General features: G+C 48.3%; 2 protein-coding genes and 1 long non-coding RNA gene across 4 annotated transcripts in view; 1 reads left to right on the forward strand and 2 right to left on the reverse strand.

The window, feature by feature from the left end:
* The window catches only part of col5a3a (collagen, type V, alpha 3a), a 43,359-nt gene extending 42,481 nt beyond the window's left edge, over positions 1–878 (reverse strand). The window contains exon 1 of the mRNA XM_029253854.1: positions 572–878. Coding sequence (XP_029109687.1) covers positions 572–671 — 100 coding nt within the window. The 5' untranslated portion in view covers positions 672–878. The remainder of the gene's footprint in view (positions 1–571) is intronic.
* Positions 879–3,243: 2,365 nt separating this feature from the next.
* On the reverse strand, positions 3,244–8,699 carry LOC108935873 (uncharacterized). Of its 2 annotated transcripts, XR_003797885.1 has the most exons (4): positions 8,622–8,699; positions 7,991–8,130; positions 3,944–4,017; positions 3,244–3,621 (listed from the first exon to the last, which is right to left on the reverse strand). It is a non-coding gene; the product is annotated as an uncharacterized LOC108935873 (long non-coding RNA). The 2 variants fall into 2 exon arrangements; XR_001966239.2 differs by lacking the exon at positions 8,622–8,699 and having other exon boundaries at positions 7,991–8,381.
* On the forward strand, positions 8,502–15,549 carry rdh8a (retinol dehydrogenase 8a). Its single transcript, XM_018754818.2, has 6 exons — positions 8,502–8,876; positions 11,795–11,956; positions 12,057–12,236; positions 12,373–12,466; positions 14,271–14,454; positions 14,801–15,549. Exons 1-6 carry the CDS (start codon positions 8,771–8,773, stop codon positions 15,026–15,028), a joined length of 954 nt encoding a protein of 317 aa, XP_018610334.1. The 5' UTR covers positions 8,502–8,770; the 3' UTR covers positions 15,029–15,549.
* The last annotated feature ends 209 nt before the right edge of the window (positions 15,550–15,758 follow it).

Here is a 15,758-nt window from a genome sequence, read left to right on the forward strand (position 1 = left end):
CCAAAGTGAGCACTAGACAAGCACGTACTTTTTAAAAACACTGATTTATCCATTTATGCAGCTTGGTTTTCTTACTCTATGAACTGATGAATGGCACTACACCCGTGGGATTCGAACCAATGGCCTTCATACTGTAAAATGACTGCCATAACCACTACTAAACCCGCTGTGGTTTAGAATATTGCAAGAGATGCAGAAATTATACACAATCTGAGAAGAATTATAGGCCACTTCTGCACAAAATAACTTGCACAGTAAAGTTTTAATGTAGATATTGTCAGAGAGCACAGACTGCGGTAATAATAGTCACAAAGTTGTTCCAAAGCCGGCCAATGAATTATGTCCCAGACCAGAAACAATGAAAAATAACATGCTTTTGCCACCACTACTACGGGCGTTTAAAGGGCGCTGTCTGCGGTTCCTTCATCCTTCGATGGCACTGCATTCCTAGTTCAGTTCTCCCGCACACACACCCACCCGGCTGCAGGTGCGGGAACAGTCAGGGACCCCGGGCCCGGCAGCCTTTACCGATCATCACTTACTGACCGTAGGGTTTCTGTCTCGTTCTTACCAGAGAGCGCGGCCGCCGTAGCGTGCAGCACCACGAGCAGGGCGCGCGCAAGCGTCCCGCGCACCGCCGCGCCTCGGCCGCCGGTCCGCCGGTGCAGCATCGTCGCGAGAGAGCAAGCGAGCCGCCGCCTGCCGTCCTCGCGGTCCTCCGACGCGCACGAGACAGAGTTCAGAGCGGAGACCCGTCACTCGGCGCGAGGCAAACTTTCCGCTGTTGCGTATAAGTTTCTCGACGAGTTCCAGTGGCGCTCGCGCCCGTTGCCCCCTCTCAAATTAGTCTCCCTCCTCTCTTCTCCTCTCCCCTCTGTCACTCGTACGCCCCCTCCCTCCTCTTTTCTCTCTCCCCCTCCTCCTTCATCCCCCACTCCCACCCCTCCCGCCCCGAAAAAACTGCCTCAGCGCGCCATCACTGCTGTCAGTTACGCGCGCGGCGACCGCCCGGGAAGGGTTTCGTTACCAAGAGATCACTTATTAATCACAACAACATCTTAAAAACTTGAGACACGGAGCAGGAGTGAGTTTTGTACAAACAGAGCACTTAATTGAAGAACGACATTACATCCGTCGTCTGCAACGGGTGTGTGCATGTGCCTGTGTACACTTTAAGAGCACACTTTATTAAATTTGCATTTAACTTTTATATCTGTACCGGTTATGGCAGGGCATTCTTGATGGTGACAGAATTTCTGGGATTAGGATAATATCAGCGGTGGAAGAAAATGTTGGGTTCACAACCCAAAGAGGGAAAAATACCAGCAGGAATCAGACACTGCACTCAACAAAATCCCTATTCGCATTTGGACACTCACTGGATGGATAAAGAAGCTGGGGGGGAACATTATGCACGCTACAGTGAATATTGTGTTCAAAGACCTGTGACATGGGACTGTGATTCTCCCCTGGCCTTGCTCATCTTGTCACACATGCATGCAGTTACTGTAGTCCAGTTGCAGCATCGTACTGTGCATCCGTAGCACAAAGTCCCGGGCAGGACTCATGTTCCTAACCGTGAGACTTTCTCCCCCAGTGGACAATACCCTCAAGCTCACAGTGTCTGGGGATCCTGAAGACCGGGCTCTTTCCTTCAATGAACCGAGCAAAACCTCACCGGAGATATGACCACTAATTGGAGTTTGACTGCAGACCACAAGCAACTCTGCAAAGGACCCTGTTTGATGAAGAACACCATGGTAAGGAATTTGGACCCAAAGTGTTCCAGCAGAATCCACCATCCTGAGGACAACCCCAGCAAGAAGGACCTTATAATTACCTCATTATAACAGCTGACATCACTGTCATGCAGACCTCAGTGAGCTTCTGCCTCCAAGCTTAGAGGAACTGGGGGGACCACAAGGAGTGGGAGGGGAGGCAGGCATCTCATCAAAGCGCACAGCTACACTGTTGGGACATAGAGCAGTGTGAGGTCTTGGCTCCATCTCTTTGAATGCAATTTGTTAAGGGTTCATTAATGATTCTGACTTCAGTCTGGGTTCAGAAATGTCTTCTAAACAGGACTGGTCATATCCCATTAAAGTCTTTTATACACACACATACACACACGCGCAGAAAAATGCTACATGAACAGACGTGAGGGAAACTGAGGGATCATGAGGCACCTTGGAAGCATGCCGATGACTTCACAGATTCTAGTTGATCCAGAAGGTAAACAGGACCCCCCACCCCGCAACCAAACACAAATCCCTCCCCCCCAGTTCAGACTAAGCTGCTCTGGATCAAAAGCACATTCTTGGCAGGTTTTAGCAGATAGTTACCAACAGTCCTGTCCAGAGTCTGAGCTGGTGGTGAGAAATATCTCCCTCCCTCCCTCCCTCCATACAACCTTACTGAACACCTGAGCTCTACTTGCCTCTCAGCATATAGTCCCAAATAACTACCTGCTCAGGAAGTTAAGTTCTGTATACTTCTTCTTTCATGGCATGGTTAGCTTCCATGAAACCTTCTTACCGTAGCTGGTCAAGCTCCTCATACCTGCTTCACTGCAAAGCTCACATGACCTGGTGGTAATGGTCGAGCTCCATGTGACCAAATTTGATCTCATTCCCCACCATGTGGCCCAGTACAACACCAAAGAAAGACCTCAGACCTGGGCATACACCCAGATCTCTCACTCTACTACATTGCATCCTTGGTGAAAAGAAAAGAGTGCAATCCCTCCCAATCTTCGATGCCCAAATACGATGAGCAAAGCGAGATAAACTTCAGAATGCATGTTGCCAGCTCATTTCTACACTTTCTGTGAATAATTAACATTTTACATTGCAACATGAATTACACATGACTGATCTCCAGCTGTCTTTATAACCATTTTCTAAAATGCAAATATTTGCGGAAATTACGCAGCAATATGAATGTATCCTGAGGGAAGATCTTCTCATCATGCGCCTTTACAGTTGTGACTTCAGCTTTTCCTTCACGTGAACACAAGCCCTTGGAGTACAGTATGTCAGAATGTTTCCTCGACTGTCAAAGTGCAGGCGATGTTGAGGGAGTCACAAATGCAAGCTCTCATCAGTAGCGCAGATCTCTGCAATTGCTGTCAAGGGCACATCCCATACTGGCTCCACTGTCTGGGACTCATCTGTCAACACTTATCTGATGCCTCTCTTTTTGTACCTGCATCAACCAGACAGAGTGAGTGTTGGGGTCACCTAAGGCCTCTCTGTTCTGGACTGCAAACCATCTACTTGTCTCCTCTTCCTACGGCATGCAACAAGATAAAACAAGACAGTGGTTGTCCTCTTGATGAAAACTTGCATTTATTAAGTCTCTTTCCCCGCCGGAAACACCGGAAATACACTTCCAAAAAACATCCTTGTCACCCTTCAGAATTTCTCTCTCTCTCTTCAAGACATTATAAATGGCCTTAATGTGTTGTGTAATATATTCCTGTTCAGACTGCAGTCGGCACCACTGGTTTGTGTTGTCACCGTTAACTTTCCTCACTTCTCCAAGAGGTTTTCCATGTCCTTCCAGCGGTCCGGCAAAGAAGATGAGGATTCCAAACCCCACCGATCATGTCCAGAGAAGATGCTGAGGGAAGATCACAGTCGCATGTCTCATCCACAGTGAAGATCTGGTAATAGTTATGTTTAAACAATTTAAACATTCCAGAGAACCACTTGTACGTTCTTAATTTTTAGAAGCAATGGAAAAACGATATTTTCACACTAAGTGCTCGGTAAGGAGGCTTTAGTTATGCTGTGATTGGTTCATTTATCAAGGCAAGGATCATCACACAACTGGCCACCTTTGACTGGTCAATACATTACTGAGTGGCACATTCTTTATCTGTGATAGGTCCATTTGTCTAGAAGCTGGGACAAGTGATCAATGAATGAGTGTGAGCTCTTACCTTGCACAGTGTGTGATGCATGTTACAGCGCAGGAAAAGAACTAGCAGGAGATTCATCTTAGCTGAACGCCAGGCTGCACACAATAAAGACGGATTACAGATAGATGTTCCTACAATTGGCTCGATATGTCAAAAGAGAGACGATATTCCAGTATCGGCACTACCTATTGCCAGCTGGTGAACACAAATTCTGGATATCATCACACCTGAACACACACACACACACACACAAAGTGGTTGTCAGAGTTGTTGGATATCCTGGCTCCTGTGGTAGTGTGTGTCTCTCTGGTTTGGCTGTGTGGCTAGGGGTGGGATATCTCAAGCTCTGGAGCAGCCACTGCCTCTCCTTGGCATTGTAACAATGGCAATATCAAAGTGACCTCAGTTCCACCAGCCTGACCCATTTCTGACAGGTGACATGTTTGTTTGAGTGAGTTTAGGGGCATGGATGTGCAGTGGGTAGGCAGGGGACTGACAAATTTTAGGACAGTTGGCTAAGGTAAAGGCTGCATACACTCTCTCCATCTTACCCACACACACACACACACACACCCAAGATTAACAAAGTAGTGTCCAGGCACTGTGATATGGCTGTGGAATTATACTCCCCTCTTTACTAGAGTCACATGCCAAGGGGTGAGGGGGTTGCCAGGGATCACGGCAGCGTTAATTACCGTCATTAAAGCTACTGGACGACAACAGTAATTAGCAAGTAGGACCGAGTCTTTTCGATAAGCTGTTCAAATAATCATTTGTTTCTGTGCCAGATGGATTACCTCCCCCACCCTTGTCCCTTCACCTCTCTTGTCGTTCTGTCTATCCCTCTTTCTCTGCCTCCTTTTCACTCTCCTTCCCCTCTTGCCCTTTCTCCTGTTTCGTTCCTCCCCCCTGCCCATGCCCCCTTTCTTTCTGCCTGTCCTCTGTCCTCTTCCTTTCTGTGTTCCTGGGAGGCGCGCATTCCACACGCCATCCACAGACAGCGAGCGCCCAGAGCACACAAAGAGTGCTCAGCCAGTCCACCCTCCCTCGTTCCCTCGTTCCCTCCCCTGGGCCGCAAACATTCCAGGCCTCCGGGCACTCGCTCTCATTGTCCGGCACTCTCCATTAGCAGCCCCCGCAGAACCGTCGTTCCCACTGACTCCAGCTTTCCTTTACGCTCTCAGAAGGCGGAGGCCGCATTGGCCAGTGCCACGACCTCGGCATTGCGAGACAATGCGAACAGTGCCAGCAATGACGAGGACAGTAGAAATCGGAAAAAGATGGAGGAGCCATCTGGCTCGTCTGGGGTAAACAAGGGGGTCAGGGGTCAGAGGTCGGAGGTCAGGTTTGGGCTTCTGTCAGGTAGAATGCCACTGCTGCACTTGTCCACACTTGGTTCCAGACTCAGCGAGGAGAGTGTGTGTGTGCGCGCGTGCTTGTGGCGATGTCTTTGAATTCCCTTCCTCACAACGCACCCTATCAACACATGCACATCGCAAAGAGGGCAACACATCCATTTCAAAGAAGAGCTCGATTGTGTGTGACACAGTGGGGAGATTGTACATCGCACATAGTGGAGGGAGCACATGAATTGGATCTGGTCTTCGGCGGAGTTGTCAAAGTGTTTCTCAGGACAGCGTGTCACAAGTAGCATGGTTGGAGATTCCTCAGCGGAAATGGACGTTCTTCACGGGAGAAGAGCTGAGAAACACAATCTGTTCTACAAAGAGTACCGAGCGTCTTCCTTTCGAGTCTTTTCCGGTATGGCGAACACCCACAAACACACACTATTAAAACACATCTTGCAGATGTCCGTGTGCAGACAGCCTGGTGTGCCTGTGCCAGCCAAAGCCTCACTGCCAATTACCAGTCATAGCTCAGCAAGTTTGATTAGGAGTCAGCAGGGTGGTTATTATCATTTATTCATTCAGCTGATGCTTTTCTCCAGAGCAATTTACAGCATTAAGCTGCTTACAGAGATTTGCCATTTTACACAGCTGGGTAGTTTTTACTGTATCAGTTAAGGGTAAGTAATGTAATCAAGGATATAGTAGCAGGATGTGGGATTTGAACCTGGGTCTTTTGAATGTCCACTGGCTAAAGGTCCGGTAGAATCAGACCCCAGTGGTTTTTCTGACACTCTATTTGAGCTTCATTCTCAGTACTGCACCAAACTTTTGATCAAATGCTCTTTTTATATATTTTATTGTATTTTTAATGGCCCAATATGCTTACTGAGCCCTGAATGAAACTGGATTATAGAAAACCAGTCCATCAGGTCTCATTTGGAGCTAGTCTCCAATTTAGTCACAAAATAATCCACACGCTGCTTTTCCACGAGCTACTGTGGTCCCACACTTCCACCTGTTGTCAAGAAGCAGATTTCATTCTTTTCTTTAAGCCCAAGGGAATAAATCATATATAACTAAGAAAAAAGCAGTATGGTTAAATTTCTGCTGTCCTTTCCCTCTCTGTCCCTCCTCACCCGTGCGGTTCTTCACAGCGGGGCTCAACGTGTGTCCTGCCCATCGCAATTTGCGCTGAACGAGGTATGGCAGGATTCCCGGGATAGTTAGAGTGGGTCTGTCACTGACCCTTGGAGGGCATGAGGGTGGGAACTGCTCCAGCAAGGAGAGCGTGGCCTTTCATAAGGAGACAGTCTCACTTTCAAGAATCGCAAAGTAAAAGTGTGCACATTGGTAGCATGAGAAGTTGTGTGTGAGTCTGCATGTTTTAGTTTGTGTGCATATGTGAAAATGAAAGCATGTCTGACTGTGTGATTTTGAGTGTGTGTGTGTGTGTGTTATTCATGCAAGACAAAATCTAAAGACCTTCCTCCTGTTTCTCTTCTACAGTAGACATTTGCTGTGAACCATCAAGCACAGACTTGACTACGAACTGCGAATTCTGACCCCATCACCTGAACTCTTGACACAGCCTTAACCCTTACCTTTCTGTGGTGAGCAACGTGCCCCCCCCCCGACAGCTACACCTACTCTGAGTATGGACTTTCCTTCTCAGGTAACACACGCCCATCCTAAACAGCTGCCACGACTGTGACCCTTCGTTGTAGCACACTGCTGCCCAGAAGAATGTCCTTCAGTCACCACACCACTGCTGCCAAGTGGTGTACGCATTAGTTGTGTCCGCTTGATTTGACATATTACATGTGGTACACACGGGGAAGTGCGGTGGCACAGTGGGTTTGGCCAGGTCCTGCTCTCTGGTGGATCTGGGGTTCGAGTCCTGCTTAGGGTGCCTTGCGATGGACTGGTGTCCCATCCTGGGTGTGTCCCCTCCCCCTCCAGCCTCGTGCCCTGTGTTGCTGGGTTAGGCTCCGGTTTGCTGTGACCCTGCTCGGGACAAGCAGATTCAGACTGTGTGTGTGTGTGTGTGTGTGCCTGTGGTACACCTTGCATGTAGGTATGTTATCGTGATGTGTCGGGACTACCAGCAGAGGGAGCTTTTCTATTAAAGCGCCAGGTGGAGGCAATACACTGACTGCTGCGCTGAGACTGAGGGTGAGCTGTCAGGCTGCAGTACCTCAATGTGGACGATAGGGGGAGGTAGAGCTCCACATTTCCCTTGAGATGCCGCATACAGGGTCCCCTGTGCGACACCCGCTATGCTGTTTCGATGTTAAGAGGCACATTTAAGACAAACGATACTGTCGTATAGCGGGGACCCTGTGTACGAAACAACATGGGAGAGCTGAGCGGTTCCTGGTCCTGAGCTCCGCTTCTGCTCCTTACTGTACTTGAGGCGATAGTTAATATTAATAATAGTTTCATTGTTGGTATAGCTGAGCTGCCGGTTGATCACACAACTGACTGATAGTTAATTCCAGCTTCATATGCGTTTTAAATTTTTGGTTTGTGCAACCTGTGCAAACTTAAGATTTATATGTGCGAGGCTTTTTTCCATTATTGTAAAAAGTTTTTTTTTTTTAAATCATGAACTACTGCTCACCAGAACACCCGGCATTAGTGTTTAAACTAAGTGTGCTTAAATTAGCTTAATTTGACATTTGCTTAAAAGTTTCGTATTAAAAAGAACAACTGTACTGACCGAGAAAGCGGGACACAGTGTTTCATCATGCAGGGGGTGTCAAGAAGCTGGAGGTTTCGGCTGTAGAACTGAAGGCGGTACAGGGAGTCGGACACGTCGGGCTGGACATGAGCGACACGCCCCCTTGTTACGTCTGTGTGCTGAAAGATTAATGTTTATAGGGGTCGTGTCATATGGGTATAACAACAAGTAAACAATCGCACAATACGATCATCATAATAAAGCGATTAGAGCAAAACAACCGGTCTGACCCGCCACAGTTTTCTTTGTAAATCCATGACATCGTGTTTGAGAAGGAGAGACAGGATCTGCAAGAGCATCAACACTGTGACTATGTCAACAGCATAGCTTCCTACTGGCGTTTTTAATTCTACGCTGTTCTAAAATGCTTATGCATATATAAAACTTTCTGAAACGATGACCCTTAAATTCCTGCGACACCTTGTAGTACTATACATGTACCGAGCTATAAAGTGCAGAATAACAATGATAATAATCTGTCCACCTCGGCGCTGGACGAAGACGCGCGAAGAAGGGGTGTGATCTAAGCCGTCGCGCCAAACGCGAGGAGGATGCGCGCTCCCGTCCCGTGTCCGACTCCGTGTGACATGTGACTCTACAACTCGCTCACATGGCTTTTGCGTTCCGTTCCGTAGCGATCCGTTGCGATCCATGATCCTCTTTGGAGTTTAAATCCGGGCGCTGCGACTCGCGGGGGCAGAGAGAGCGACGCGGACAGCCGCCCCGGCCGGACGCACCATCATCATCATCATCATCATCATGGCCAGCGACGGACAGAAAGTGGTGCTCATCACGGGCTGCTCGTCCGGGATCGGCCTTCGGGTTGCTGTGCTGCTGGCAAAGGACGACAGGAAACGGTACCACGGTAATAACGCGCTCGCATCGCATGCATGCAGGCACGCACGCGCGCACGCACACACACACACAGACACACACACGCACATACACATACACACACTTGGGGCTGCGGCTACTGTTGAAGAAAAAAGTTTACTCGCGAGCATTTAAGTCAGATCAGCTGAGACGATGAGGAACTGTGTTGCGCGCGGCTCCTGTCCCGTGTCCCGAGTCACCTGCACGCGCGGAAGGACTCGGACTCAGAGTACGGAGGGATGTTGCGCTGTCGCTCTCGGCGTTTTCTCCACTTCCCACGCGCTCAGGGGGAGCTCCGGGGGTGGGGGGGGGGCGGGGTGGACTGCGGTGGGCCGCGGTGAGGGGCCGGAGCAGCACTGCCAGTTCTCTTTCAAGTGACTTGTCTCGCACAAAGCCCCCTTTGATGGCTCTGGATTGTCGGTCGCTGCCCCGCTTCAGCTCGGTCCGGCCCGGTCCAAGGCCGTGTCTAATGCACCCTCTGTTCGCGGGTGTGGAGAGCGGAACAGGCTTTGTGAACTGTACAAGCCGGGGGCTGCTCCAAACCAGGGGTCTCCTGGGACCCCCGCACAGGGTCGCCTTGTGTGCGGGACATTCTCAGTGCATCTGCAGCCTCCTCACAGTTCGAGTGCCAGCTCCTCTTCTCACTGTTCTCCTACGGTCTCCAGTGCCAACTCTACTTAAGACGGTGCCCATTTTGTCCTGGGGATGTCTGCTCGGGGAGGAGACCTTTCCCCTCTTTTTCAGCGGTACCCAAGCTAAAAAAAGGCACTTGGTGAACTTTCATCTGTTTCGCAAAAGCCATAAAAGCTCTTGCTCAAATAGCAGTGGGGTCAGGAGGAGTGGCGCGAACCAACGTGGCAGTGCAGGGTGTTGCAATGTTGGGTCCCTTTCAGTGGACCATAGCCTCCGTGGGGCATTAACAAACATAACTCTTGAGATTTTTGGTGCAGCTGACCTAAGCTGCTAAAGTCTGCTTCCAAACACACATGAAACCAACAATGAGACTTCTGATCCAATTCATTCACACATTAGCTCCAGCTAATTTTTCATTAACAGCTGATGTGCACTTCTCTGTGGTTTCTTATGAACTCTAGGATGTGGGTGCTGGTGCCTAGAGCTGCTTGGTTGGATTTTTCCACATCGCAACATAAAACATAAAAGAGACATTAGACCAAACAGGGAGAACAGGCCAGAACCATGCATGTGGATATGCATGCATACGCAAGAACGTACACGTAAGTGCATAAATACTGGGGGTGGATGTAGATGCCCTGGGTGAAACAAAGAATCTGAGGATTTCATTGTTTCCCAGCACTTTGCTCAGTAATTACAATCAATACCTGCATGGAAAATAACATCACCTAACTTTTGCAGGCAAATATTATTAGCAAACTGGAAAGTAGCTCAGTGAGTTAATTATTCACACACACACACACACACACACATTTTCTGAACCGCTTGTCCCTTACGGGGTCACGGGGAACCGGAGCCTACCCGGCAACACAGGGCGTAAGGCCAGAGGGGGAGGGGACACACCCAGGACGGGACGCCAGTCCGCCACAAGGCACCCCAAGCGGGACTCGAACCCCAGACCCACCGGAGAGCAGGACTGCAGTCCAACCCACTGCACCACCGCACCCCTCCATCGTTAATTATTCACATCTGCAAAATCCAGGTGTTATTTTCTGTCCAAATGGAGACTTAAACTAATTGAATGAGTGCTGGGCCACAACGGAATGCCATAATATCCCTAACATAAACACACACGCACACACACACCGTATGGTTTTTTCTGGCTCTCTGAGTGCGAGCTGCTGGAGGCCTGACTACTCGGGTTCTGGCCTCTTCTCCCTGTTTGGTCCATAGTGTTGATAAGCCTCGGACCTGCAAACTCAGTCCTAAGGAGATAAACCCCCATAAGCCTCTTGACGTTCCCCTCCACAGTCCTGCTTGGGCTCATAGAGGTTTGTGGGCAAGAGGCCTGACACGTTCCTTACAGAACCACAGCTGGAAGTAGCAAACAGGAGCAAGGAGCACTGTGGAGACATGTATTGACTCACAGGCTCGAACCCCCACAACCACAACCTACCCGCAGTGGTTTTACTCCGAGTGGTGAACCACGGCATGCTGAAATGCTGCTTTGCTGCCAGCAAAGCAAATGATCTTTTCTCATTTCGATTTACCGTCGCGAAGGGAATTGCCACAGGAGACTTAAATCTGACAGCGGATACTAACTGCTCTTCAACCTCTTCCCAGCACCCACCCCATTAAGGGTCCTTGTTTCTGTGGTGACAAGTTCACAGATAATAGCACTCAAGCACTATCTGCTGCAGAGAGAAGGTAAATAAAGGGCCTTTCTTTGGGCAGCCCTTTTGTCCCCTATCTGGGTTCCCAGCCAGTCCACCCCCACCCTCTCCAGGCGCTGGAGACAGCAGCAAGGAAGCCTTCTCAATGGATCCAATCAGATAATCTCATTAAAGCTATCAGGCAAAGGTTCCCGGGGTCTGGGGATCCGTGGCTGAAGGCTCGCTCCCAGCTCTCTGTCTACAGCAGCTTACGCAAAGCCTGCTGCCCTCGCAACACGCCTTCTAAAACACTCCACAAAGCCCTTCGGTTCACACTGTAAAAACTTGGTAACGGTGTCTGTGGAGCAGCATCATTCAGTGTTTCCGAGTCTCAGCGTGTCTCCGTTGCAATGGAGCGCATCAAGGTGTCTCAAAGCCTGTGTAAATCTGCGCAGTTGGTCTTTGGCTGGTGTTTCTGTGTATCTTGATCACACGTCTTCCTGTAGCGTGCTTAAGTCCCACTGCACTTCAGGGTATTAGTGATGACGTCTTAGTGTACCTCAGTGCCTGTGTGATACGAATCTTAGTGCATCTTGGTGTGTGTCTCTCCCTCATTCTCCCCTAGTGATTGCTACCATGAGGGACACAAAAAGGAAAGACAAGCTACTGGAGGCGGCAGGTGACACCTACGGGAAGACATTGACGCTGCAAACGCTGGACGTGTGCAGTGAGGAGTCCGTCAAACAGTGCATCAACAGCATTAAGGACCGCCGCGTGGATATTCTCAGTGAGTGTGACACACTCTAGTAATGTGTTGCGTCTCAGCCTCACCGAGTTTGAACATGTCGTTGAGCCCTGGACTCACTGACTGATCCTGTCACCCTCAGTAAATAACGCGGGCATTGGCCTACTGGGGCCAGTGGAGAGCATCAGCATAGAGGAGATGAAGAAGGTGTTTGAGACCAACTTCTTCGGCATGGTTCGCATGATCAAGGAGGTGATGCCTGACATGAAGATGCGTCGCAGTGGCCACATCATCGTGATGAGCAGTGTCATGGGCCTACAGGGTACAGGCTGTGTGGGGCTGGATGGTGGGTGGGATGTAGGGGAGGTGGGGCGTGTTTCCAGGTGGACGCTGGAAGCTGGGAGTAGCGATTTCGGTGTTTAAGAGTAAAGCTGATTGGGTGACCTTCTTCATTGCAGGTGTGGTGTTTAATGACGTGTACACCGCCTCCAAATTTGCCATGGAGGGCTTCTGCGAGAGTCTGGCCGTACAGCTCCTCAAGTTTAATGTCAAGTGAGTTGTCTCTCCTGTACACTCAGTCTTCGTGAAACAGGGTCCCGTACAATGGAAAAACACTACAACGGCTTATGAAAATATCTTCCTTTGTCATACAATAGGTTTATTATTCAGTACAACACCCTTTTGGTCTGTCATATTATTTTGCTCCCGCAGCAGGTGAAAAAAAGTTGATATAAGAAGGCCAGTCGCCTTTGTTTTGGGGTTATTTACCCAGTAGCACGTTTTAAATGGAACAATTCAGCCCCAGTGCAACACAGTTGCTACAGGCTTTCTGACTACCCATCACTCTGGTATAGAACAGTACAAGGAGGGAAACAATCATGAAAAGAGAGTGCAATAGCAATGGTTAATAAAAGGCAAAAATCCATATTGCCTTATTTTAACTAGTAATTTCTAGCAGAGAAAAGTTTCTCTGTGGTAGAGCACCTCTCGGGTTTTTGTACAAACTGATGTAAGTTTGAAGCATGTTAAAACATAAAAATGCAGTCTTTAAAAACAAGTGAGAATTTCAGAACTTCTGTGTCTTTTTCCCATGAGCGTGTTTGCAATATTGTGTAATTCTCAACTACTGCACCCTGCAGTCACTGCACAAATACTGCACACACAGCAATTCTCAGATGAGTGCTATAACAGCATACCCAAAAAGTCTGTTTACAACGAATAAAAGGGAGAAGTGGAAACCTAAATAAAACAATACCATACTTCACACTTACGGTAAAAAATGTCTTTTTCCTAGCAGTGTGTTTTTAATTCAAAAAGAGGAAAACAGAATGGGGGGCGTGGTGGCGCAGTGGTGAAGGCAGTTGGATCGGGTCCTGCTCTCCGGTAGGTCTGGGGTTCAAGTCCTGCTTGGGGTGCCTTGTGACGAACTGGCGTCCCATCCTGGGTGTGTCCCCTCCCCCTCCCGCCTTACACCCTGAGTTGCCGGATTAGGCTCCAGCTCCCCGCGACCCTGTATGGGACAAACGGTTCAGAAAGTGTGTGTGAAAACAGAATGGCCAATGGCAAAGCATGTCTTCAAAATGAGCACCACACAGTTCAAAGGGCAAGTACTTACTGATAATTAATTAATGAAAATATAACATTAAACAACAGACTAGAAATAATTTTTTTAGCAACAAAGTATAAACATATATAAAATATATTCTGTCATTATTATCATTTACAGAAATGATTTTGGATTGCATATTTTTCATGGGGGGTGGTGGTGTGGTGGTACAGTGGGTTGGGCCAGGTCCTGCTCCCCAAGGGGTCTGGGGTTCAAGTCCTGCTTGGGGTGCCTTGTGATGGACTGGTGTCCCATCTTGGGTGTGACCCCTACACCCCATGCTGCTGGGCTAGGCTCCAGCTCTCTGCAACCCTATATAGGACAAGTGGTTTCAGATTTTGTGTGTGTGTGTGTGTGTATTTTTCACCAGGAACAAATTATTTTTTCCATAAGAATTAATGGTAATTCTTCTCACTCTCAAAGGGGTTTCTCCTAATGGTGTGATTTCACTGAACAAATAATTTGAGGGATGAGTGTATCTCTCACTTTGTATGTTTTTTATAAGATTCTACTTTCCGTATCTCAAAAATAGGTTCTGACAAGGTATCAGAATCATTATTTTTCCATTTTTATTTTTTTGGTTAATAGCTGACAGTTTCATTTAGTTTACTCATTTTTTAGTTGTGATTTTCTTTTGATTTTTTTAAAGAACTGTAAAAGGACAGTAAAAAACTGTAATAGTGTTGTAGTACAGTAGGTTGAACTGAACTGATTGACTATGTAGTGATTGGCTCCTTTTGTCTGTCTCAGCGTATCAATGATTGAACCTGGACCAGTACACACAGAGTTCGAGGTCAAGATGATGCAGGACGTTGCCAAGATGGAGTACCCCGGGGCTGACGCTGACACCGTGCGCTACTTCAAGGATGTCTACCTACCGTCCTCCCTTGACATCTTCGAGGCCATGGGCCAGAGTCCAGAAGACATCGCCAGGGTCAGTAGTGCTCCAACCTCCAGATCTGGCAAAGCCTCTTCAAACAAATGCAGAAGCATATCTAAATACACACTATGGGCAATATGAGAAAACCAGTTTGATGGCTACGTGCAGCACAACCGTGACACTTTATTATCAATGTCCAGCACTAGGTGGAGCACTGGCATCACAAGAATAGAGTGCACGGCGGCGTTCGCCCTCATCACATCTTCAGTGTGATGTGACTGATGAAATCGTCAATGAAAGACTAAAATATGAGTCTTTCTTACAGCCGGCAATGCTGTATTGTCTGTCAAAGCACTGTCACCATTTTCTCTCTGCTTCTTTTTCTCTCTGTCCCCCGCAGTGCATTAAGAAGGTGATCGAGGCACGTCGCCCGCGTTTCCGGAACCTGACCAACAGCCTGTACACCCCCATCGTGGCCATGAAATACGCTGATGAAACGGGGGGCCTGTCCGTCCACACGTTTTACAATCTGCTGTTTAATTTTGGCCCACTCATGCACATCACCATGAACATCCTCAAGTGCCTGACCTGCAGCTGCCTGCGCAGACGCACCATCTCCCCCAACTGAGGGGGCCAAAGAGAGATGTAGAACAAAGTATGCCATGCGCACAAACGTGCACAAATATCTGTTCAGATTGTTTTTATTTCTCTAAGACCGGGGCTCTGGCCATAACTAACAGATCATCCTACAACTAATCAATAACTTCAAGTAGTGCTGTACCCTAGTGTCCTGAGGCAGGTCATATTAGAGCCAGGGGAGCTAAATGTACAGGAAGGCTGTCTGACTGCATATAAAACGCCATATTGTCTTGTGTTGGACTCTCAGAACAGCAGTGAGGGCAAAGTCTGCAGAGCGAGAGGGTCCGTCAGTGCTGGGGAGAGAGCGGGGTCACTCACACCTGACAGTAGGGGTAGCACACAGCCACCGCCAAGGACGGCGTGAGCGATAAACACAGAAACTTGGTGTGAACACAGCGATGCGTCACATGCCAGCCGCAAAGGACTGCAACGCACAGCACCGCCGCTCTTCGTTCTCATTGGTGACATGATGCTTTCGGGTCTTTCCTTTGCTGCAGAACAAGATTTTTGTGTAGCTTTTAAAAGATGTAAAAGTACTTTACGTTTTTGAGATCATGTATTGATTGTTTTTAAATTAAATAATGTGTTGATTAAATCTGAAATAGACTGGTTATTTAAGTTATTCATTATTATTGATTTGTTGTTTTGCAGCCGTGTTTATAGGGCTTTTTTGACAGCTCTGTTTTTAAATCGTGACATGCAGAAGGTAAACCGCTGTA

This window comes from Scleropages formosus, chromosome 8, assembly GCF_900964775.1.
Source record: "Scleropages formosus chromosome 8, fSclFor1.1, whole genome shotgun sequence".
NCBI lineage: Eukaryota > Metazoa > Chordata > Actinopteri > Osteoglossiformes > Osteoglossidae > Scleropages > Scleropages formosus.